General features: G+C 49.9%; 7 protein-coding genes across 7 annotated transcripts; 3 read left to right on the top strand and 4 right to left on the bottom strand.

Moving 5' to 3' along the window:
• Positions 1-1,199: 1,199 nt before the first annotated feature.
• Positions 1,200-1,984, bottom strand: N7520_008429 (uncharacterized protein; the record flags this gene model as incomplete). The annotated part of the gene is made up of 2 exons (XM_057142363.1): positions 1,200-1,776; positions 1,857-1,984. The coding sequence occupies 2 exons, from the start codon at positions 1,982-1,984 to the stop codon at positions 1,200-1,202; spliced, it is 705 nt and encodes a 234-aa protein (XP_056996369.1).
• Positions 1,985-3,070: 1,086 nt separating this feature from the next.
• Positions 3,071-3,811, bottom strand: N7520_008428 (uncharacterized protein; the record flags this gene model as incomplete). The annotated part of the gene is made up of 1 exon (XM_057142362.1): positions 3,071-3,811. One exon carries the CDS (start codon positions 3,809-3,811, stop codon positions 3,071-3,073), a length of 741 nt encoding a protein of 246 aa, XP_056996368.1.
• A 45-nt stretch (positions 3,812-3,856) lies between these two features.
• Positions 3,857-4,801, bottom strand: N7520_008427 (uncharacterized protein; the record flags this gene model as incomplete). Its single annotated transcript, XM_057142361.1, has 1 exon — positions 3,857-4,801. One exon carries the CDS (start codon positions 4,799-4,801, stop codon positions 3,857-3,859), a length of 945 nt encoding a protein of 314 aa, XP_056996367.1.
• Positions 4,802-5,036: 235 nt separating this feature from the next.
• On the bottom strand, positions 5,037-11,360 carry N7520_008426 (uncharacterized protein; the record flags this gene model as incomplete). The annotated part of the gene is made up of 2 exons (XM_057142360.1): positions 5,037-5,083; positions 5,132-11,360. 2 exons carry the CDS (start codon positions 11,358-11,360, stop codon positions 5,037-5,039), a joined length of 6,276 nt encoding a protein of 2,091 aa, XP_056996366.1.
• Positions 11,361-14,835: 3,475 nt separating this feature from the next.
• Positions 14,836-15,831, top strand: N7520_008425 (oxidase ustYa family protein; the record flags this gene model as incomplete). The annotated part of the gene is made up of 5 exons (XM_057142359.1): positions 14,836-14,977; positions 15,038-15,121; positions 15,172-15,294; positions 15,371-15,516; positions 15,574-15,831. The coding sequence occupies 5 exons, from the start codon at positions 14,836-14,838 to the stop codon at positions 15,829-15,831; spliced, it is 753 nt and encodes a 250-aa protein (XP_056996365.1).
• A 1,390-nt stretch (positions 15,832-17,221) lies between these two features.
• On the top strand, positions 17,222-19,525 carry N7520_008424 (uncharacterized protein; the record flags this gene model as incomplete). The annotated part of the gene is made up of 1 exon (XM_057142358.1): positions 17,222-19,525. The coding sequence occupies one exon, from the start codon at positions 17,222-17,224 to the stop codon at positions 19,523-19,525; it is 2,304 nt and encodes a 767-aa protein (XP_056996364.1).
• A 64-nt stretch (positions 19,526-19,589) lies between these two features.
• N7520_008423 (uncharacterized protein) lies at positions 19,590-19,904 on the top strand (the record flags this gene model as incomplete). The annotated part of the gene is made up of 1 exon (XM_057142357.1): positions 19,590-19,904. The coding sequence occupies one exon, from the start codon at positions 19,590-19,592 to the stop codon at positions 19,902-19,904; it is 315 nt and encodes a 104-aa protein (XP_056996363.1).
• Positions 19,905-21,819: the final 1,915 nt, after the last annotated feature.

Genomic DNA, 21,819 nt, shown 5'->3' with positions numbered 1-21,819 from the left:
TTTAAGAATAGATTTAACGGTAGCTTTAACGAAAGATTCAATGATTGTTAGGCCTTTCACAATAGCTCGAGATACTAGCGAGGTGCCGCTAGTATCGACCTACCAAGCTCTGTATATTCACTGAGAAAGGACTTCATCACTTTGATGGCTGTGACCGACCGTTTCGGGCGGGTTATCTCTTTCTTTAAGACTATCTGGACTACCATCTCACTGGCATTCATCTGCCATTTCTGTGGACTAGTAGGTTGGTTGGAACATTCATTGGATAGTACGACCTCACCCAGCTAATTATTTTATCCTTACTAGCCTTACTAAATATATCGCTCACCGCTCTATACACGAGAACAGGTATTTGGCGAGATGGTTGCGATATAGTGTTTCTTTCTTCCTCTCGCCATTCCTATATTTTTTTTTGGAGGAGCGCATTAGGGCTTGGACTTTAAGAGGAGTCTGATTGAGGGGTGGTGTCTTGGACCTCGCCTATTTTCTTGTGCAATAAGTCTGATAAGGTAGATTTAGCCTCTAGATAAATTATAATTCGACGTTGGATCTACGCCGAGGGATTAGTACGGGGATTCGTGGGATTACAAAGGCTACAAACACGACAGACAAACAAACTGGTCGGTACAAGCGAGAAGTAGAAAATCGAAAAATGTGGGAAAGACAGGACAAAAACATGTACACTCATGAAAATTGGCTAGGCGGGGCCCGTTTCGACCTTCGACCCGGGAAGAGCCCTGCAAAGTGGCTGATAGTCTCTCTATCTCTCTCTCTCAATGCCTCGTTCAACTGAGTGTCGGTGGTCGCTGTTGAGCGCTGCGTCATCTTCCTCATTCACTATCGGGCTCGAGCCCATACTGTAGATAAAAATCTGTACCCTATAAATAGACCATAGACTGCCAGGCTTAGTTGCAGAGATTAATATTTCCTGTCCAGGCACCTGTGCTAAGTGGACCGGTCTTTCTTCATGATCCGTCTTTCTCGTGATGATAGAATGGTGATGATTTCTCTGCCTTAGGCTATTTTTACATACTTGTATTTAACTAACCGTTTGAATCATCAACGCCGAGAAAAGTGAAGCAGAATATGACCGCGCCTTACCCGTCCTCTAAGAATTGTCGCGAAGAATACTGATGCGTGTTCTATTAGAGTATACGATATTTAGTGTTCTAATCTCGTTGAAAAACATCTGTGCCCATCTAGATCTTAATATCCTCGCCATTCAGCCATGCCTTCGCCTGCATATACAAAAGATCATGCTTCTCACCCGCCGGCGTCCCTTTGTGCCGATTATGCCCCGGCATATCTTTAAGAACTTCAACACCCATCGTCTGCTCCTGACAATACGCCAGAAATTTATATCCCTCTGGATACCTTGCTAAATCTTTCTCAGGGATCGTCGGCACCCTAGCCGGATTTACCGGTATCAATTTATCTTTCTCATACCAGTGCCGAACAAACCGCGCGCCCCAGCACTCATCGACCTTCTCAAAGAAAAAGCAGAAACGACAGTCACACTCAACGTCGACTTCAATACCTTCCTTCAACACGAATCGCTGCGTGATCGTGGCCTTCATCTTGGTCACTGCGCGCCGAGCGTCGGGGGTGATATCCGTCGTGATACCGTGGCAGCGGTGCATAATAAAAGCGCCGCGATCCATGCCGGTTTTCGAAACGGTGAAGAAGTCGGTGAATAACACCTTCCCAGACCAGGTAGTGTAAATCAGTGCGCCGGGGTGGAAGATGGATGCGAAGTTTTCCCACTCGCACGCGTCGCTACAAGTTGGCGATGATTAGAGATGAACGAATGAAAGAGGATTTTCAACAAGCAGAACCACCGTATAAGGATAATTTACCGATAACAAGGCCATCCCTCAGCCAATTCGCGCAGTTTCATTCTCTCCAGCACCAATGCGTCAGGGCCATTGTTGCGGATTGCGTGTTCGGGCCACCAGCCGTCTGGGAGGGAATGGAGGTCAGGCATAGTTGATTTTGAATGTTTATTTTTATGGTAAAGGCTTTGACCACACGCCTTATATGTATCAGACTTTAAGCGTTCCGCATTACGGAATTGCCGGTGGGGACCAAAGGTGTGGGGCGCGTGGCAGCGGCATTTCCGGACGTCTAAGTTGGTGATGTTGGACTTACCTACACCCGCAGTATATGGGCGCCCCAGCTAATCCACGGCATTCTCACGCAAAGGGCTGGAATATGAGCAACCATGGGAGCTAGAAAAGGTTTCGTAGTGTCAAAATCTGATGTATCGAGGTGGGGAAGATTAGGGTGGGACAAGAATCGCCGGCAAACCATTTTTGACCTAAACGCTCTCTGGACTTCAGCATAGGCCGGCCCATCATAGACCGGCCCATCATAGACCGGCCTAATAGACTTCTTGGCCTAATACTAGACCTTCTTGAAGGCAACTTGTGATTTTGTCGGGCACGTCAATTTAGATCATTGTGTCTTGAAACTGGTATAGATAGATAGCTACGCATCAAAGAAACATAAAACTACTTTTGAAATTTTAGAGATATACTTTCTATTCCTGAGGTCAGCTAAAGTGACTTCAGGAACTTATCAGTAGGCCCCTGGAGCCTTATTGCTCCTCTAACTACAGGCATAGTTCCCCGAGGCCGCTGACTAATGCCTCCAAAGTGGAGCCTGGATTGAGTGAGCATAGACCAATCAAATCTTGCTGCCAACAAAGCAAAAGCACATTCATGAGGGAGTTGCCTGTCTTCGTATACCACTATTAGCGCACAGGTCTCACTCAATCAGACATAAGTATTTGTTTCGAATGATATTCATGGAGATCTGAGACCTGAATGAGAGCGGTCCAAGTTTGTTACGTAGGAAGGAAGGAAGGCACTGAGCCATGGTATAATGGGTAATAGGACTGGATAAAGTAAGAGGTCTGAAAGACCGGGGCTAAGACTAAGCTATCGGTCACGTGATCGTAACAACTGGGGTTCCGCAGAATGAAGACATTGCCCTCAATGTGGAAAAGAAAAAACGCAGGGCACAACAAGGAAAAAGTAAAAAACCAAGGAGTAAGCGTAAAAGTGAGAAACTAGTAAGTAATGTCGAGGTCCTCATCATTTTGGGAGCTTGGGGCCGGGCTGCTGGGCTTCGGCAACCCCATGGCGGTGGTGCTATCTGGCTCAGTGCTAACAGACTTGTTGCGAGAACAGAGTTGAAGTGCGAGGTCCCAACGAGATCTGGCAGGCTCACGGGTTGCCACGTTCATGGAGGCTAGCGTAGGGCTGGCCTTGGCGACGTATGAAGAGTAGGACGCCTGTAGCTCGGAGATGTTACTTTCCAGCTTGGTCCAGTACTTAGCTTCTTCTGACGTCAGGTTGGCCCTCGCTGCGTCGAGAAGCAAGGTTGTCTGCCACAAATTGTCAATGAGCTTGTCGATGGAGACTGTGTCCGGTTCCAGGACGGGGATGTCGCGGAGGCATTCCCAGACATGATGTGCTTGTGGGTCTGCATTAAGCTTCTTGGTCCATTCCTGTATTCTAGTAACGTCCGGCATCACGCGTGTTGTATTGCGCTGATTTGAACCATGCTGGTTAGAGGCCATAGACTCTGAGTTAGTGAGCGCGGTTACAGGGGTCTTCCACTTCTCGCGAAGCTCAGCAGAGGTCATGAAAACGGGGGCTGTGGAAATGGTCACCGGAAAAGTGATCGCAATGCCCGGGTTCAGCGGAATGTCATGCTCCTGGAATAGGCCGAGGGGTACAGTCCACGCGCCATCAGCGTTTGCGCATCTTGGGTGGTAACTGCGCAGGCGCCATAGCGGTCCCACCATGCAATCTGCTGTCTTGTTTATCACAACCACCAAGCCATATGGTGGTTATGTCATAGTGTCGCGGTGAGCAGATTTTTCAGTGCCGATATAGGAGTCGACCATGGACCCATCAGGGCGATAAGCCTGGCGATTAATTGGGGTGGTGATATGAAAGCCGTCACCGATGACCCAGTTGCCGAAAGACCAGTCGATGGGTTGTCCACGGGTGGTGGCGTTGGTCTTAGTGTTTAGCTTCCATCCGATCCGCTTAGCGATTTCGCGCCCGCAGAGCAATGAGTACCCTTTGAATTCCAGAATGAAGTGAACGCCGTGTGCAGCCCAGCTTGGCGCAGGGTCTTCTGGCATGCGGTCTGCTCGGATGTCTCCTGTGGCGTCGAAATCGGCTGGGAACATCTTCGCGCGGGTTGTCTGGGAGTAGGTTTTGTAGACAACGTAAACCAGCTCATCGGAGAGTTTGACCATCTTCGGGATTTCGTTTAGAAGGTGAATCTCGTGGTTGACCACTTTGACATTGCAGTGGGTGTACAGCGGCAAGGTCTGCGCCCAGGCCCTGAAAACGCTGGGTGGCACATTGACCGGTTTTCCAGTTTTGCCAATAGGGTTCGGTGGCTTGGTGTATTTAAAGAAGGACGGGTCGTGTGTGGTCCCGTCGAATGGGACTGCGGCTGGCTCGGCTTGTGCGTGGGCAGCGCCTTTGCACATGATTGCAAATTGCTCGCCTTTCTGCCAGTCCTGTATGGTGCTATGATCGTAGCATTCTTCAAACACCAAGCCAGGTTTTTCCGTTGGTGCTTTATGCTTAGTCCAGGACAACGCGACTGGCTCATTCATAGTGGCGTCGGAGTAAGCGATCGGTGGTAGTATTCGGGGCTTAGAGGCGGTTTCGGTCTGGCCAGTAGTCTTCGGTTTCTTTAAGAGTCTGTCAGACGCGTCGGAATCCGTGGGGTTCTTAGACTTCTTTGGAGCGGGGGATGAGGCGTTGGAAGGCATCGTGAAACAGTAAGTGGTGCGAGAGGGTAAAGCGGTGGATAGTATGAAGAGTAAAGCAAGTGAAAGCAGAGTGATAAAGTAAGTGGAGTCAGGGTAAGCAAGAAAGGTTGAGTGGGAAGTGAAGTCCAAGTGATAGAGCAAGTGAAGGCAGAGTAGATGTAGGGAGAAAACAAAATGGATGGAGGAAATAGATACTGATGCTAATGATGTGACATAAAATCCTACAGAAACGGTTCTAATCGCGATCTCGCTCGTTAAACTCCTTGAGGAGCTCGGCACAACCTATGAGGTCGGATTCATTGACCCATTTATCCCATCTAGCTGACTTACCAGCCCATCGGAGGAGATACTCGGTTGAAGAGCCACGGATACCGCTCTTGGGAAGCCGGCCTGGATGAAGCCGAGTTCGCTTGCGTAATATCTCTTGAACATCGTATAGCTCTTTCTCGTCAGGGAAGCGGGCGTCGAACGTAGGGTCGTGGGTGTCAACTGCCACAGTTTGTGGTCTTTCCCAAGGGTCGTCGCCTGGGGGAGCCGGCTCCAGGTGTGCAACGCTGATGACCGGGTGTATTTTCCAGTCAGAGGGCAGGTCCAGCTTGTAAGCTAAACGGCCGATGCGCTTCAAAACTCTAAAACGGCCAACATATCGTTGTCCAAGCTTAGTGGGTAGGCGGTGATTAGCTGGGATATTATAGCCATCGCCGAGCTTGAGTAAAACGTAATCTCCAACTTTGAAGTGAATCGGACGATGTGCTGAGTCAAAACGGCGCTTCATTTCCATGGAAGCAAAAGCAATAGAATGTTCCGCGTCGAGGCGGGCGGCTTGGGTCGCGTCCTTCTCGGATGCTTTTGCAAGGAGGTTCCATGGCTGGCGTAGCTTAATGCCATAGAGCAATTGGTGGGGGCTATAACCAGTGCTGGCCTTGATGGACGAATTCATAGCCATCTGGATCGCTGGCAAAGCAGAGTGCCAGTCGCCGATATGCTGCGGGTGAGCGGCAACCCAGTGGCGCAAAGCCATCTCGAAAGTCTGGATAGCGCGCTCGGACTGGCCATCCGTGGGGGAGTGGTGGGCTGCTGTATACAGCATGTTGACAGCCAAGGCGAGGAAGATAGCGCGCCAGAAACCGTGGACGAATTTCGGGTCGCGGTCAGTAATCATCACCGAGGGGATGCCCCAATTGGCTGACATCCAATAAGCTAGGGCAACCTTAGCCCACTGTTGGCCGGTCCATTCTGTCTGGCCGGGTAACGCAGCTGATAGCTTAGTGAATTTACAAACCATCACTAGTGCACAGTCGTAGCCTTCAGCTGTTGTCGGCAAGCCAACCACCCAATCCATAGTGAGTGTATGGAAGGGAATTGGTGGGGACAAAATTGGCTGGAGAGAGCCATATGGCTTGTGGCGACGAGTCTTGTTCTCGATGCACACCGGGCAGTGGGTGATATACTGCTTAAGTAGCTTGGCTCCCTTGTAGAAAGTGATGCCGTCGAGCTTCTGCCAGCAAGCATCGAAACCCTGGTGGGCTTGGTTATCGTGGACCAATTGAAAAATCTCACCGGTCATAGACCTTGGGAGGCAGAGGGATCTCTCGCCGGAGGCGCGAGTAAAGAAGAGTAAGCCATCCTCTATGCTGTATGGTAACTTGGAGACAGTAGGATCGCGCTTATCGGTCGACAACCACAACGCTTTATCCTCGTGTAAGACATCAATGAGAGAGCTCCAGCGGACATCACCATCATAGGCCAAACGGATACGGCGCTTAAATTCGTCACTGACTTCGCAGACAGAAGTGATACTCAGTGGTGTAATATCAGCTGACCCAGTAGGGTCCGACGCTTCGGCATGGAAAGCGTCCTGAATGAGCCCCTCGGTGAGGCTGTCCAGATCCTCGCCATCCTTCGGTGGCGAATCATGATCGGCCTGTAGTCGAGACAGGGCATCGGCGATGCGATTCGTGACGCCAGGGCGGTAGATAATTTTGAGGTTGAACATCTGGATGTATTGGGAAGCCCGGACAAGGCGGAGGTTAAGATTTTCGACCGAGGTGGATCTCAAATTATCTATTGTGGCAATGACCATGGTGCTCTTGTGGTCAGTGTAGACGACTGTAGGGAGGTGCCTTGGCGCAGCTTCCACCATATGTCGCGTTTTTCTAAGTGTCCAGACCAAGCAGGCAACTTCCAGCTCAGTGGGCCAATACCTAGTCTCGGCACCAGTAAGGAGGCGGCTTAGGAAAAGGATCGGGCGAATCCTAGGAGGCGGGGGTGGCTTAGCCAAGTCGTGTTGGAAATCGTCCTCGACATGATAGACCATGGCGCCGAAACCTCCCTCTTTAGAAGCGTCAATGTCAATATATAACTGCTTCGACTGGTCATGATGTACAAGACACTTTGGCTTCCGGAATTCATTCTGGAGTGCGGTGAAAGCTTCCAGCTCAGCGTTACTCGGGCGGTCGATAACGCTGCGGTTGCTCCAAGCACGGCGCGGTCCTCCTTTGACTGGTGATCCCTTCAGTAAAGCGGTTTTGCGTAGTTGGAGCGGCTCAGCGATGCGTGCGTAATGCGGAATGAAATGACGCAGGTCGCCAGTCATACCTAAGTATGTTTCCAGCTGCTTACAGGTGCGTGGGAAGGATAGGGAAGTGATAGCACGCAGCTTGTGAGCATCGGTAGTAATGCCGACCGAGTCTATCTCTTTACCCAGTAATGTGAGGGACGGAAAACAGAGACGAGCCTTTTTTGGGTCTAACCGGATATTTGCAGTTTGGCAGATATCGAACACCTGGCGAAGTTGGTCGAGGTGTTCGTCAAAAGTCATGCCAGCCACGAAGCTGTCGTCGGTGTATGTGCGCATGAAATGCCGGCAAGCGCGGAAAAGATTATCCATCTGCCGTTGCACGTACGCGCCTGAGTTCATGCCTCCCATAATGGCAACCAGCAGGAGTTCCTGGCCGCGGTGGGTGATGACTGCCTGTAAGCCCACATCATCGGGGTGGACCCGCCACTGGTAGTAGCACTTGGCGGCGTCGATGATGGACACGAACGGCTTGCCAAGGGCGAGTTGGATGATATCGTCTTGATTTGGCGCAGGGTAGAGGTCGGGTTGTAAGGCCTTGTTAAGTGACCGGGCATCGATGACGGGGCGAGCGGCCATCGTCTTCTTGCCATCCTTGTCGTAAACTGGCTTGTAGACGACAAACACAGGTAATGCGCTAGGCGCGTGGTTGGTCGCCCAAACCATCTTCCCTTCATCGTGAAGCTGGTCGAAAACCTTGTCAATAGTGGCTTGTGCTTCGGTACCGACTTTATAAACTTGATTGCGAGGCAGCTTGGCGTTGGGGATGAGGGGCAAGCGCATCCACTGATCTTGGGGAAGATTGACAAGGCCTGGTCTAGACCAAATGTCATATCCTTCCACGAGGCCCTGTATCTTCTGAATCTCATCGGTGGTGCCATAGGCAGTAACGCCATTAGGGAGTGTCACCTCGGTGGAGCCAGGGTGGCGGCCAGCGGGGGGGTTCGGCGGCGCGATCAGCTCACGGGAGTCCACTGGCGATGGTCCGCCTGTGAGGCACAAAGGTGCGATCTCAGGGTGAACCTGGTACGCCATAGTGTAGTCAGTTTCGGACAAGAAACCGATCCTGGCCCTATCGCTAATGACCACAGGGTCGGCGGAGGCGTTGAAGACATCGACATGCGTGATGTTCGAGTCGACTAACTGAGCGAATGCTTGCAGCTTAGCGGCGTTGGGCAATTGGGGATCAAATATTAGGTCGCGGTCACGCGGCAAGGTGGTCTTAACCTTGACCGGGACTCTGCCAGATTGCTTAGGCAGGATCGTGGTCCTCTTCGAAGCGTAAACCGGTCGGTTCTCAACGTGGTCTGGTTTAGCACAGATGCCTATTGGGACAGCGATATCATCACAAGATGCAATGATTGCTCGGCGGTGCTTGAAGTCTAGAGATATCTGCTCGGAGCCCATGATGTCCATGCCGATAAGCAACTGAGCTTTGAGATTGTCAACGAGGTGCGCTTCGATAGTCAGCTTAGCAGCGGCCTGGCCACACGTGGCATGCTGGCCCAGCATGTATAAATCGATAGTGATGTAGTCGCTTGACATATGCTTGGAGCCGATTCCTGAGACTGGGATCGGGGGCGAAATCCGTTGGATGGTCGTGTCGAGAGACTTGGCGAGCTTGGTGTCGATCAAAGTCATAACGCAGCCAGAATCAAGACAGGAGGTCACCACTTGGTCGGGGGCCATCAGGCCAACTGTGGCAGTAGCGTAACGCCATGACCGGAACGCGTAGCCGCTGTCATGTGTGTGCTGAGCCGACGAGCTAATGATCGGGACTGAGCACGCTGCGAAATTCACAACTGGATCAATCGGAGCAGCCGCTTTCGGTCGGCAACTCTCAAAGTGAGCATGAAGCTGATTGTTAGAGGGGAAAGCGGTGTCACACTGTAAACAGGACACGATGACTTCTTCATCTGGGGCGCAGGCCAAGGCGGGGAAATCACCAGGTCCATCTCGTGGAACATCGTAGCCGTCGTCGTAGAGGTCATATTGGTCATCGGCTTGGTAGGGCTCAGACTCGAATGAGTCATCAAACGGTTCATCCTCGACATAGGGGGAGCGCGATTGGTTCTGAGCTTCATCCTCGTCACCCGGGTTGGCATCCGCGAGGAGGGCCCTGGGGCGGTTATATGCCTGGCGATCGTTCTGTGATGGATTATGTGGCTTGTCCGTCAATAGGAGCTGGCCTCGCGGAGCTTGTGGAGCTGCCTGGGCTTGGCCAAATCGCTGTGGCTGAGGTCGGTACTGCGTGTAGACCTGACGCGAGGGCTGCGAGATCTGAGACTGAGAATCCTGAGACTGGGGCGGGTTAGTCTGGTACTGGGTCTGGTACTGAGCTTGGTAGTTCTGCTGTGAAACGGGGTACTGTTGCTGCTGCTGCTGCTGCTGGTACCTAGGCCTATACTGGGTCTGCGTACTGGTCCGGAGTGGCAAATCCTGACGCCATTGCTGGTTAGTGTTGGTGTTAAGGCGCGACTTGTAGCCGAATTGCGGACGGGTAGCTTGGCGGGGGGGCAGGGTAGACACACGGTTGCGGCTTTCTTCGGACTGGCGATGCCAATTCTCGTAGCAAAAATCCAAATCCCTCATAAAGTCCTCGATCTTGTCACTGGGTCGGCCCAGGTCGCGTGCCAAGGTAGCATCGATGCTCATCACAATCCTGCAGATCTGGTCCTTGGGGTCAGTCATGCCGGTAGACCTCAACAGGGTGAGCATAGTCTGTGCGTGAGATCGGGCGGAGCGGTGCTCGCGAACTTGTGTCCAGCCGTACTTGCAACGATCAAGCTTGGCAAGCGTTGTCATTCGGTCGGGTTTAAAACGGTCTCTGAGTAGCTTAAACCATCCATCGTCGAGGGGGACAAGCTGTAACATGTTCTTCTCGTTATCCGTTAGTTCTTGGGAGTACCAAGCAAGTGCTTCAGCCTTAAGGCACGAGTGAATATTGGCGCGGACGACGCGCTCGGACTTGAGCCGGATTAAATCATTGAGGCGGCTGATAAAGGTGAAAACGTTGGAGTAATGCATGACGTTTTTGACCAAGGTGAAACCACCGTCTTTATCGTCTAGGCCCGGATCGAAATATCCGATTTCAGCTGGTTTCCACGACGTATCTGGCTTATCGTGGGGGGCGAGGCCATCGAGGGCAGGGCTGCCACGGGCCGGGTTGCGAATCAATGAAATAAAATCGGGGTTAGTGAAAATCTCAGTGAGCATCGCTTGGACGTCAGAACGCCCGCTCTGGTGCTCGTTGTCAGCCATCCTGGGGATTGGCAGCAACTGACCGGGGAAAAATCTAGGTGTAAGGAGAGGCTCAGTGGAGGCTGAAGGATCAGCGGCAGCGGATGGGGTCCCGCAGGAAAGATCTGATTCAGGCTCAGCAAGGGAAACCTGAGTGTACGGTAACCGTACAGGGGAGAAATCAGCGAAGCCGACAGTACTGCGTGAAGGAGCAATAGGGAGTGACTGAGCTTGTTCAGTCTGAGGGGTAGTCGGGCGGGAAACTGGCACAGGGGAAGAAACAGATGTGCTCGCGATGGGCGAGTCAAGGTGACGCTCTGGCTCAGTCGTCACAGACGAGTCAAGCCGGCGTTCTGGCTCCTGACGTTTCGACGAGTCAGACTGACGTTCTGACTGACGAGCGTAGTTTCGGGGACGGCCAAGAGGACGACTAGGCTCCGAGTCTGATGCAGGTGGATCAGGGGGGCAAATGGGGGTTGAGAGACGAAGGAAGTTCTTCGTTGCTTGGTTCAAGCAGGAACGATCGATGGGCCAGTCAACTGGGAAATCGACGCAACCTGGCAAGCGGGACGAAGGCACCTTCCCAAAACGCGAAATCACGTGTCGGACACGGGAGAGAGTGACAGAGTCAAAATCCTCAACCCAGGGGACAGGAAGGTCAGCCAGGGACGAGCTGATATAATTATCGAGCTGCGAGGCGAGTATCAAAGCCGACCTTGATGCTTTGTCCAGCGAGTCCATACAAGCTCGGGACGGTGGGTCCAGGCGCGGCTTGTGAGTGGTTCGCGGGGTGTTCAGGGGCGGGATTGGGATTGGTGCGATCACCGCACCAGCGTAGGGGAAAAAACGGGGCCAATACCAATCGGAGGACCCGAAAGAAACGTAGCTAGGACATGCTACCAACTGTTACGTAGGAAGGAAGGAAGGCACTGAGCCATGGTATAATGGGTAATAGGACTGGATAAAGTAAGAGGTCTGAAAGACCGGGGCTAAGACTAAGCTATCGGTCACGTGATCGTAACAAAGTTGCTTTAGTACTCCAAAGTGGAGGAAGGAGAAAGCATCCACCCCAATGATATGATCGATTAAGGTGGACTTTTTGAGCCAATCAAAATTACTATATGAGCACAACGTTATAGTAAAAACAAGCTAGCTTGGCAAATGGAGCCGATCCTCGGAGGGTGCCATGACTGCAGTCCCAAAACTAACGAAGTCTCATGGCCAAGTCAAGTTCCTTCGTGATGCACATTATGAGTTCAATACAGGACCAGTGAAAACAAAGTTATACATTGAAAAAAAGAAAATGGTAATATTTGGCTTTGCAGGTCACTACTGGTAGCGTAGCATTGCCGAACATCTTATTGGATGAATGCTACCCTTTCTCCACTTTAGAGTACCAAAGCAATCTGGGCTTCTGTGCAGTAAGGGAGCTATTATGTTCAGGAATGAGCTACACGTGCACCAAGCGAACAGTTATAGCGGGATAATACGGTGACGGAGTGAATGGTGTCAAGTACAAGAAACGGTGGTCCCTGTACTCTTTGACTTCTTTTCCTTGACACCACTTTTTCAAGGCTGCGGCATGAGCCAAAGAAATTTCTGCAATTGAACTTGGGGGGAAGAGAGTACTAGCAAACGCACGTGTTCTGGAATCAATTGGAAAAAAGGCATGTGCGTTGAACGCTCTCCATCTAGAGTACACAATGTTCACCGAAATTTTCGATATCTTTTTATTTATTTTGTCAGACCTGATTTTTAGAGCCTTGTTCAGAAAAACTTCGATTTGGTTTCCCATACCACAATAATTTTGTTTCTGGGAGTTTAGTCATCGTATCGATGTTCACAAAAAGTTCATCTAGTTTCAGTAAGGTTCAAGACGTCACCCTTGAAGAAAGAGGGGCCCTCTTAGGCTAATACATCATGTCAAAACAATAATCGCATCTCATCAAAGTGTTTACTGTAGAAGGATAGTTACAGAACTTTTGTTCTTTGAGTAAAGATTATATACCAAGACAATGTCGTCGCAGGACAAATTTTTTGCGAAAAGCATATGAATTTAGCAAGATGTGCAACGCAGATGAACGGGTGGGAATTCGCATGCGGGAGACCGGTCCAGCTATAGTAAGTGACGAGGCCTAGGGCCCAATTGTACCGTCGAGACGGTGTCTATCTTGAAAAGAACGACTGAATTTAACACCGAAGGCCAAATTTTAGACGAATGTATTGATACTGCAGTACTCGTTTATTCCGCCGCGAAGCAGGATCCGATTGGTCGCGCCCACTCTTCAATGCGAGATACATCCTCGGACTATATTTTGGCTAAGTTATCCTCAGCCGAGTGGCCTATTCGCCATCGAAAGTAGTCATCAATAATGCTGATGCGCCTCCGCGGGGATCGACGGGCTGATCGACGGAATCGGCGTTGAAAAGAATACAAACAAGATGGGCGATAGGGGCGAGCCTTTCGCTAGACCTTGGAAACCTCTGCTAGCCAGAACACGTCGGATCACGTTAGGGTTCAAGATACCAATGATGACCAGACGCCCAGCCTGCCTAGTATACCAACATCGCAATCTTTGCGTACTAACGACCATTTACTATCGACCTCCCGTAAACATGTAAGCTTCGAAACCCGAACGGAAAAGGATCCCCATCCGACGTCCTCTCTTCTCCTTCCACAACTCCCAATTAAACCTGCTCTCAACATCTCGAAGCGCAGGTCACTCTCATCCGTACTGAGAGAGACACAAAGCCGTGATAAGCAAGTTCCTATAGACCCGCGTTTCCCTCGCTGAGTGCCGGTTGCTCATCAATCCTGCTCTCAGATTGTCTCAGCGAAGGTTACCCTTGCAATTCCACGCAGCACCCAAACACAAACACCTGTCGCTGCTGCTGCAGAGTCCGAATCTATCCGTCAAAAGCTCATCACCTTCCTCGCCGAATCCCTACTCCTCACCAATTCCGCCTTGAGCGAAAAACTCGCTAGCCTCTTTCAAACTTCCTCCTGCTTCCTATTTTCCAGCGCCGATTAATATTCCTAAAATTCCACGCTCCGACACGTGAACCACAATCTTTCCAGCCCCTGTCATATTTCCGGGGCCCAGTGCTTAATACCTCTTTTATCTACTTTTTCCATTCTCGCTTGTATAGTTGTTCACCTTATTTATCATAGTCCGGATGTTTTTCAGCAGAGCTCTGTTATCGAAGCATATGCCCCGATGGCGCATGCCGGCGAACTTTGGCGTCGAAAAAGGTTCTTTTTTTCCCCGTTATCCTTTTTGCATTTTTCTCATGACTTTTATTTAATATAATTCTTGGGTGGCTGTGTATGATTCTTCTGAGTCGTTTTCTTTTCTTTTAGGATGAAGGCTATCTACATTTGCGTCTTCAGCTTCTACACGGAGGTTATCCTATTCTCCTATCTGGTGTTGTAGCAAAGTCTCTTGATGTGGATTGTTCATTTCTTTCCTTCAGTTGTCATTGTTGTATTACTTGTCCTTCGCATGAGTCCATACATATTAGATCTTATTACTCACTTGCCGCCCACCTAAAGTTACCCGGCGTGATCCGGGGTGGTACATAGGCGTATTACGATGAACCTAACCTGAGCCGAGAGTAGAAGTCCTAATTGAGAGACCAATCCCGGGATTTGGTGATGAGTAAATTTTTTGGTGTTTCCCTCTCCCTGGGGGTTTCGCTTTTTGTTGGACTACTGAGTGACTACGACGATATGGAATTGGTAGGATATTAATACCCTTGGGTAAACAGATAGCGGAACTCCGGCGCAGTATATGATTCCTTGAAGCGGGCAGCAAGGGCACCTCGCCGCTATGCAGACCTCCTCCGGAGTAATCTTGTCTCATCCGACTTGGAAGCCTTTGTGCAGTTATTCCGGTCTACTCCGCTTCGTTCCGCGGTTGGTGCTGATCCTGGCTATCATTCTGTCCTTCAATATGTCTTCTTTATTCAATTATGCATGACCTGCTAGGCACATACGTACACGATACCTATCACCCTGTGGTAGTTCTACAGCTGTGATTGATCAGCAGAGCATGTAATTGTTGATCAATAAGATTTTAACCGCAGGTTGCTAACGCTTCTGATTCAACTACATTCCCTTCGCTTTCGGTCACCCCATTAGATAGACTCACGGTTATACACCGCACCTTTACAACTCAAAAGGCACCGAATTACTTGCCATACAGCGAGCGCAACAATGACATTCCTTTTTCGATCTGGGGCACATTATGCCCAGCTACCTGACACTGAGCAGAGCGATGAGCCACACCACAGCCATCTGCAAGACGCAAGTGGTCTTATCGAAGAAGCGAGGCAAAACCTTGGAAAGCGCAAATTCTGTGTGTGGCAAAGCTGGCGTATTGCTCTCGAGATCACAATACTCGCCTGTTCTATTATAGCCTTGTTTGCCTCCGTGCGTCGATCTTCATATTTGCGTTATCAAGAACGCCAATGCGGGACTTCATGGAATCAGCTTGAATCGCGTAAGTTAGAAAGATTCTCAGGGCTTATCGTTCTCTAAGCCCCTCTATAGTACCGGACGGAGAAAGAGCCATCGAATACGAAACCCAGCGCTTCAAAGGCAGCTTTGGACTGGAGTCCCCTTTCACTGGCATTGGACCAGCTGTAGATGCTGCTTGGGATAACATCACAAATGGTAGGCCGGCCTCCACCACAGATTCAGCGACCCAAGCTTGCGCCAATATTGCATCCTCTCAATAACGAACAACCAGGACCAGCAGGTGGTGCTATAGGTATCACCAAAGAACAGTGGGAAGCTGTCAATCAGTATCCTGAGTACCCGGTGATGTTGGAAACAGACCATGGGACAGGGCGTTACCTTGCCAGCCTTGACGTCTTTCACCAGCTCCACTTTGTGGTTAGTGACAGGCCCACCAAGCCAGGATCTCGAATACAGATCTAACACTTCTTCTAGGACTTATTGCGCAAGAACATCCACCGTGAGTATTACGACAAGCACGAGGGCTCATTCGCCGGTGCCCCAAAACGGGTCATCGAAGGACACCTGGAACATTGTATCGAAACGCTGCGCCAGATGCTGATGTGCCACGGGGATATTAGTTTGCTGACCTACAACTGGGTTGCAGGCAGAGACATGCCATATCCAAATTTTAACACTATTCACACCTGTAAGAAGTGGGAGAAAATTAGTGCAGTGGAACATGAGACATGATGTCAGCGCCGAATGGGTTGATGGAGAGAAGAAAGGAGTGCTCAGTCCGCCATTAAAGCCAGAGGGTGTGAAAGGTATGAAGGTCCCGCCATAAATGAATTTCAATTCTCGTCCGGTTTAAGCTTCGAGACCGAGTATTTGTACAATTTGTTCTCTATTCTTGCCAAAGCCTTCTCAGACCCGGTGTGAGCTCTTAGTGCCTGGCCATAGTCGACCTTCTAGTACGAGACTATGTTTCGGAAATCATATTCACGGCCTTGTATTGCGATCATCTCTTGCTCCATCTAACTCTGTGGATTTCCCTCTAGAAGCGTCGGGTATGGGCATTGATGAAAGAGCCTTTTATCAACGATTATAATGTGTAAGCTGTGAGCTCGGCACTGGAAAATGCCGACACATATCGCTGGACATGAACAGATCACTATGAATCCCTAAAAATCTTTGGACGATCGCTTTCTCGGTGCCATTTTCACCTTTTTCGCTGTTTGCGTCGTACGATGATTGGCTGGATTGATCGGCTTCCTCGAACCTATAATTGCTGGTCAGACAGGCATGTGGAATCTAAATAGATGAATACTCAACCCTGATCAAGCATATATCCAGTGATTGAAATATCAGCCCTCGGCTTCTTGTGACTTGATGACCAAGGTGAAAAGGATACACGGTTATTCTATTTTATGTGGCCCTCTTGCTTTCACCAGCATCAATGAGGCCTCAATGATGTGATCAGCTTGAAGGACTGCGGTATTGTCGGTACGATACACGAGAGCAAGTTGGCATTGTAGCGCGGCTGGAAATAGCAATGTGAAATTGGGTGTTAGAGTGAGTCATGTTGAACAGAATCTGAAGGGAACAATAGTAACTCTCCTTATAGCAGGACATGCTCGACGACAACGGTGATTACGTGATTGCCCTGATCTTTCAAGAAGAGACCGCGGAGTACGTGCGGAACAAGCGCGGAGTAAAAGCGGAGTTCGGATGTATAGTGGGGAAGAGCGGTGTAGGGTTACTAAGTAGAAATCCTGTATTTAACGCCTTCGTGCAGAGACAGAGCAAAGCAGACCATCTTCTCTTCTACAAAACCACCTTTTGGTTCTCCTTTCTTATCTCCAGCCTCCTGGTTGTTCTAGTCTTGTCTTGTATGCTGAAACGACCTGTGTACCTAGAGTACACTGCCAACGAGCATTCCCCTCTTCACTAGAAAGGAAATTGATTGGCTTTCGGTGGCGCAGCAGAACATATAACTCGATATAAGTTGCCATGTTTATATCTCCCGAGGTCCACATAGGCCCACATCCATTCCAACATTTGAAGGTTATCGAATAAATTTATATAAATATACCTTGTTAGCCATTAAGCGGAAGCATGCACACGTAGCAAGAACCAGGTAATGTCTTCCAAGACGGTGATCATCTCTCACCCGGCCCCAAGCGTGGTCAAAATTACGCTAAATCGACCCGAACGCCTGAATGCGCTCAACGCAGAGCTTCTACGTGACCTTATCGATGCTTTACATGCCCACAGAGATGCACATATCATCATTCTCGAAGGTGCAGGGGACAGGGCATTCTGTGCTGGAGAAGATCTCAAGGAAACTCTCGCTCCGCGCATGGGATCTCCAGAGGAACTGCGTATCGCGTTTAGTCTGCTACAAGACGTCACTCGTCTGACTTCTTCGTCCTCTGTGATTATAGTAGCCGCTGTACAGGGATATGCAGTTGGCGGCGGAGCAGAGATTGCCTTGGCAGCAGACTTCGTCGTTGGCGGCCCAGATGCAAAGTTCCAATTCCCTGAAGTGACACTCGGCCATGCTGTTACAGGAGGAATCTCGCTGCGATTGTCTCACATGGTCGGTCTGTTAAAGGCCAAAGAGCTTCTGATCCGAGGCCGAACTATTGGGGCTCATGAGGCACTGGGCATCGGTCTACTCAGCGAGATTGCAGAGAATCCAAAAGTACGGGCCGAAGAGCTGGCGTTGGAGCTGGCAAAGCTGCCGACAGCTGCAGCATCCAGCCTCAAAACGTCATTGGAGCGAGGGGTTTTCTCTAACATGGAATCGGCTCTACATGACGAGGTGAACGCCGCTAGTTACTGTTTCGCTAGAAGGGAGGCTGCAGATGCTTTCAAGAATTTTGCCGACAGAAAGCAGAGACAGAGCAAAGTTCGGGTTATTAATGATGCGCTCGAGGCGGCCGTTCAAAAATACCCCACCAAAGTCTTCATGCGATGCCAGGGCCAAGATGTCACTTTCCAGGAGTTTGATTGCAGTGTGGCGGCTCTCGCCAGCGGGCTTCGCAGGGCGGGAGTCCAAGCAGGCAACCGGGTGCTCGTCATGATGAAGAATAGCCTCGAGATGGCTCATACCTGGATGGCCACTAACAGGCTCGGTGCAGTGTGGGTTCCCATCAATACAGATTGGCGGTCGTTGACACTGAAGAGCGCGGTAGCTGCAGCAAAAGCAACAGTCGCGATTGTGGATAGCCAGTATGTCGACATGATTGAAGGAACTGGTGCATTTAAGCGCGATTCCATCTGGATTCTTAGGAGCGGTAACGCCCAAGACATGTCTATGCTCTACCTCAACGAAGCACCCCTAGCGGCAGCCTTCGCCGTGACACCGGCCACCACCTCTGCCTTCTTGTATACCAGCGGGACGACGGGCAAGTCTAAGCCATGCATCCTATCACACGAGTATTTTATCATCCAGGCTACCCTCTTGATAGAAAGTTGCAAGCTGCGAACAGATGATGTGCTCTACTGTCCGTTCCCGTTATTCAATGCAGATGCAACAGCACTCACTATTATCCCGGCAATTTTACTTGGTGCAACTGCTGCTTTATCTCCCAGATTCACGGCAAGTCGATTCTGGGAAGAGATAAAGGAAACGCAGGCGACGGTGTACGATTTCATGGGCGCAACACTGGCCCTGATCTATAAGCAGCCACCAAGCCCGCGGGATCGGGATCATCGAGTTCGACTTGCCTGGGGTGTGCCGATCCCGGCATTTGCAGCGGATTATGAAAAGCGATTTGGTCACCCGCTCCTTACACTGCATGGCAGTGTGGAGGCGAGCATTCCAATAGTCCAAAGAGAAGGCCCCGTTCCTCTTGGATCCTGCGGCGTCCTGCGCCCGGGGTATCAGCTACGCATTGCGGACCGGGAAGACGAACCTCTGCCTCCCAATACATCGGGCCAATTGTTGCTCCGTAGTGAGAATCCGAATGCCTTTTTCCAGGGCTATTTCAATGACCCGGCCAATACGGTCAAGGCATTTGCCAATATGTGGCTGCACACGGGCGACATTGCGAAGGTAGATGAGTGTGGCAATGTTTTCTTCCTAGGCCGTATCAAGGATATCATCCGGCGACGTGAGGAAAATGTTAATGCTTCGGAAGTGGAAGAGGAGTTTCTGCAGCATCCTGATGTTATCATTGCTGCTGCATTTGCAATTCCTAGTGTGTTGGGAGAGGGGATAGAAGATGATCTTAAGGTTGCGGTGAAGTTGCGCAGTGGTAGTTTGACGGACGAAGACGCTTTGTGGCAATGGTCGCAGACGCATATGGCGCGACAGCAAGTGCCGACTATCATCGAGATCGTGGAGGAGCTGAAACAAACGCCGACTGGGAAAATTGAGAAGAGCTCGCTGTCCGTGGAGGGTGGAAAGAGTTTTACGACACGTTTGGCCAGACTCTGAGACCAGCGTCGATAACCTTGGCAGTGTGCTCTCTAGCCAAGGAAAATATAAAGAGGCGGAAGCGATGCATCGACGGGCACTGGAAGCACGAGAGAAGGTGCTTGGACGCGAGCATCCCGACACGCTCACCAGTGTCAGTAACCTTGGCCGTGTGCTTGAGAGCCAAGGGAAATATGAAGAGGCGGAAGCGATGCATCGACGAGATCTAGAAGGCAGTGAGAAGGTGCTTGGACGCGAGCATCCCGACACGCTCACCAGTGTCAGTAACCTTGGCCGTGTGCTTGACAGCCAAGGGAAATATGAAGAGGCGGAAGCGATGCATCAACGGGCGTTGGAAGCACAAGACAAAAATTTAGGCTTGATCACTCTGGAACAGTAACTAGTCTCGACCTTCTTTAGACGATCTAGATCAATACGGGAAAGGCGATGAGGCTCAATAATCTTCCTAGACCTATATTTAATCCACAGGTATATACATAGAGATAACATGTTGCCAATAGATTTCCTTCCCACACTACTACGCCCGCATAATTTGAGAGGCGGTCCTCAAGTACTCCGACTAGAGTTGTGTTTCCTTAAAGGGAGTGGTTTTATTGGGGTTGCCTCACAATGCCTGTAGCCTCACTAGACCTCGCCATATTGCTTTTTTGGGTACCCGAAGGAATACCCGCGAACCCGCCAAGTAGGGATGTTGTAATTACGAAATTGGCCAACTCATTACGAAATCTTGAAATTTCATTTCATTTTCTCGTTTCAATTACATTTCAAGGGGCTGGCGTCTGCTGAGTCATCAGAAGCGGTAACCTATTATAGCCAATAAAGGCCTATACTTCATTTTTCTGCCATTGTCTTCATCAAGTATGCTGTAGCTCGTGGCAACAGGTGGAAGAATATATATCTTTGGCTTGTTTAGAATACTCTCAAGGTCTCACCCCTTCCTAGCACCCTCACCTTCGAAATGGCTCCTAATCATCCTTGCGGAAAGGTTTCCTACTCAGAGCTCGAGCTTCAGAGATGCTTCAAAATCATACAGGGTGATAAAAAGGTAAGAACTAATTCATAAACTTATCCTCTACTCCCCTAATTGCAGCTTCTTCAGGTGCCTCAAGCACAATGTCTTGGATGCTTGAAGACTCGCGCCAAAAATACTACACGCCAGAGTGAGCATGTTAATAAATGCACAAAAGCACAGGCTCTGATGGATCCCAAGACCGCCGCAGAGAAGAAACAGAAATTGCTAAGTTTCTCTACATCTCAGCCAGCCAGAAGCATTGATCAGCTAATCGCTCAGGTCTGTTTCACCGGGGCTAGACCATTCAACCTTTTCGAACAGCAAGAAATGCGAGAACTTATCCATGCGTTAAGCCCGACGTATCAAATTCCTTCCCGCCAACGAGTCGCCGATGACCTGCTGGATGAAGCATATAATGAACTACTAGAGAAGGTTATTAAAGAGTTACGGAGAACTGAGTTCTTAAATGTCACAGTGGATGAGACCACTAACATTAGATCTCAACGGGTGATAGTGATGACTATAACAACGCCGATAAAGTCATGGTTTGTCTACTTGAATGATATGGAAGACAAGACTCTTGATGCTCCTGCTATTAGTGGTTGGATCTTGAATAGTCTCAAATGTCTCCTACTACAACTGGATACAACGATTGACTGGAAAAGAATTAATTCTATCTCGACAGACACATGTTCTGTCATGAAATCGGTCTGGGAGAAGCTAGAGAACACACCAGAGCTCAAACACTGCTTTATGATTCCCTGTGACTCTCACGGCCTACAGTTAATCATGAAGGATATTGTTGATGCTAAGGGTTCGAAGGTTCCACGGGCTGCGGAGGTATTTAAGTCGGCCCTTGAAATAGTCGTCTTCTTCCACCACTCACCACTCGAGTACGCAAGGATGCAAGGAAAGCAGATTGAGAAGTGGGGATATAGGAAGGCTCTTATTGCGTCAGTCATTACAAGATGGGGAACGCAATATAATATGCTCTCCTCGCTCCACGACTGCCAAGAAGCTATCTGTGAGTGGACACTTATCACTCCTGCTACCTCGACTGCTAGGGGGAGGGAGATTATTCGGATAGCGAACTCGCATTCGTTCTGGTGGCAACTAAAGGAGTTGATTAAAATCCTTAAGCCTCTACATGTTGCCCAAAAAGAGTCCGAAGCTCGGAACTCGTCGATTATGGAGGTAACGCAGCGATGGCTAGATCTCCATGAAGATCTACGAACATTGGCTTCCCAAACATCTCTTAAGGACGATTTCTTGTCCTATTTGG

Source organism: Penicillium odoratum, assembly GCF_028828045.1.
Source record: "Penicillium odoratum strain IBT 22623 chromosome Unknown utg000005l_segment0_segment0, whole genome shotgun sequence".
In the NCBI taxonomy this organism is placed as follows: domain Eukaryota; kingdom Fungi; phylum Ascomycota; class Eurotiomycetes; order Eurotiales; family Aspergillaceae; genus Penicillium; species Penicillium odoratum.
The sequence above is the reverse complement of the archived record's forward strand: the minus strand, read 5'-3'. Positions and strand labels throughout refer to the sequence as shown.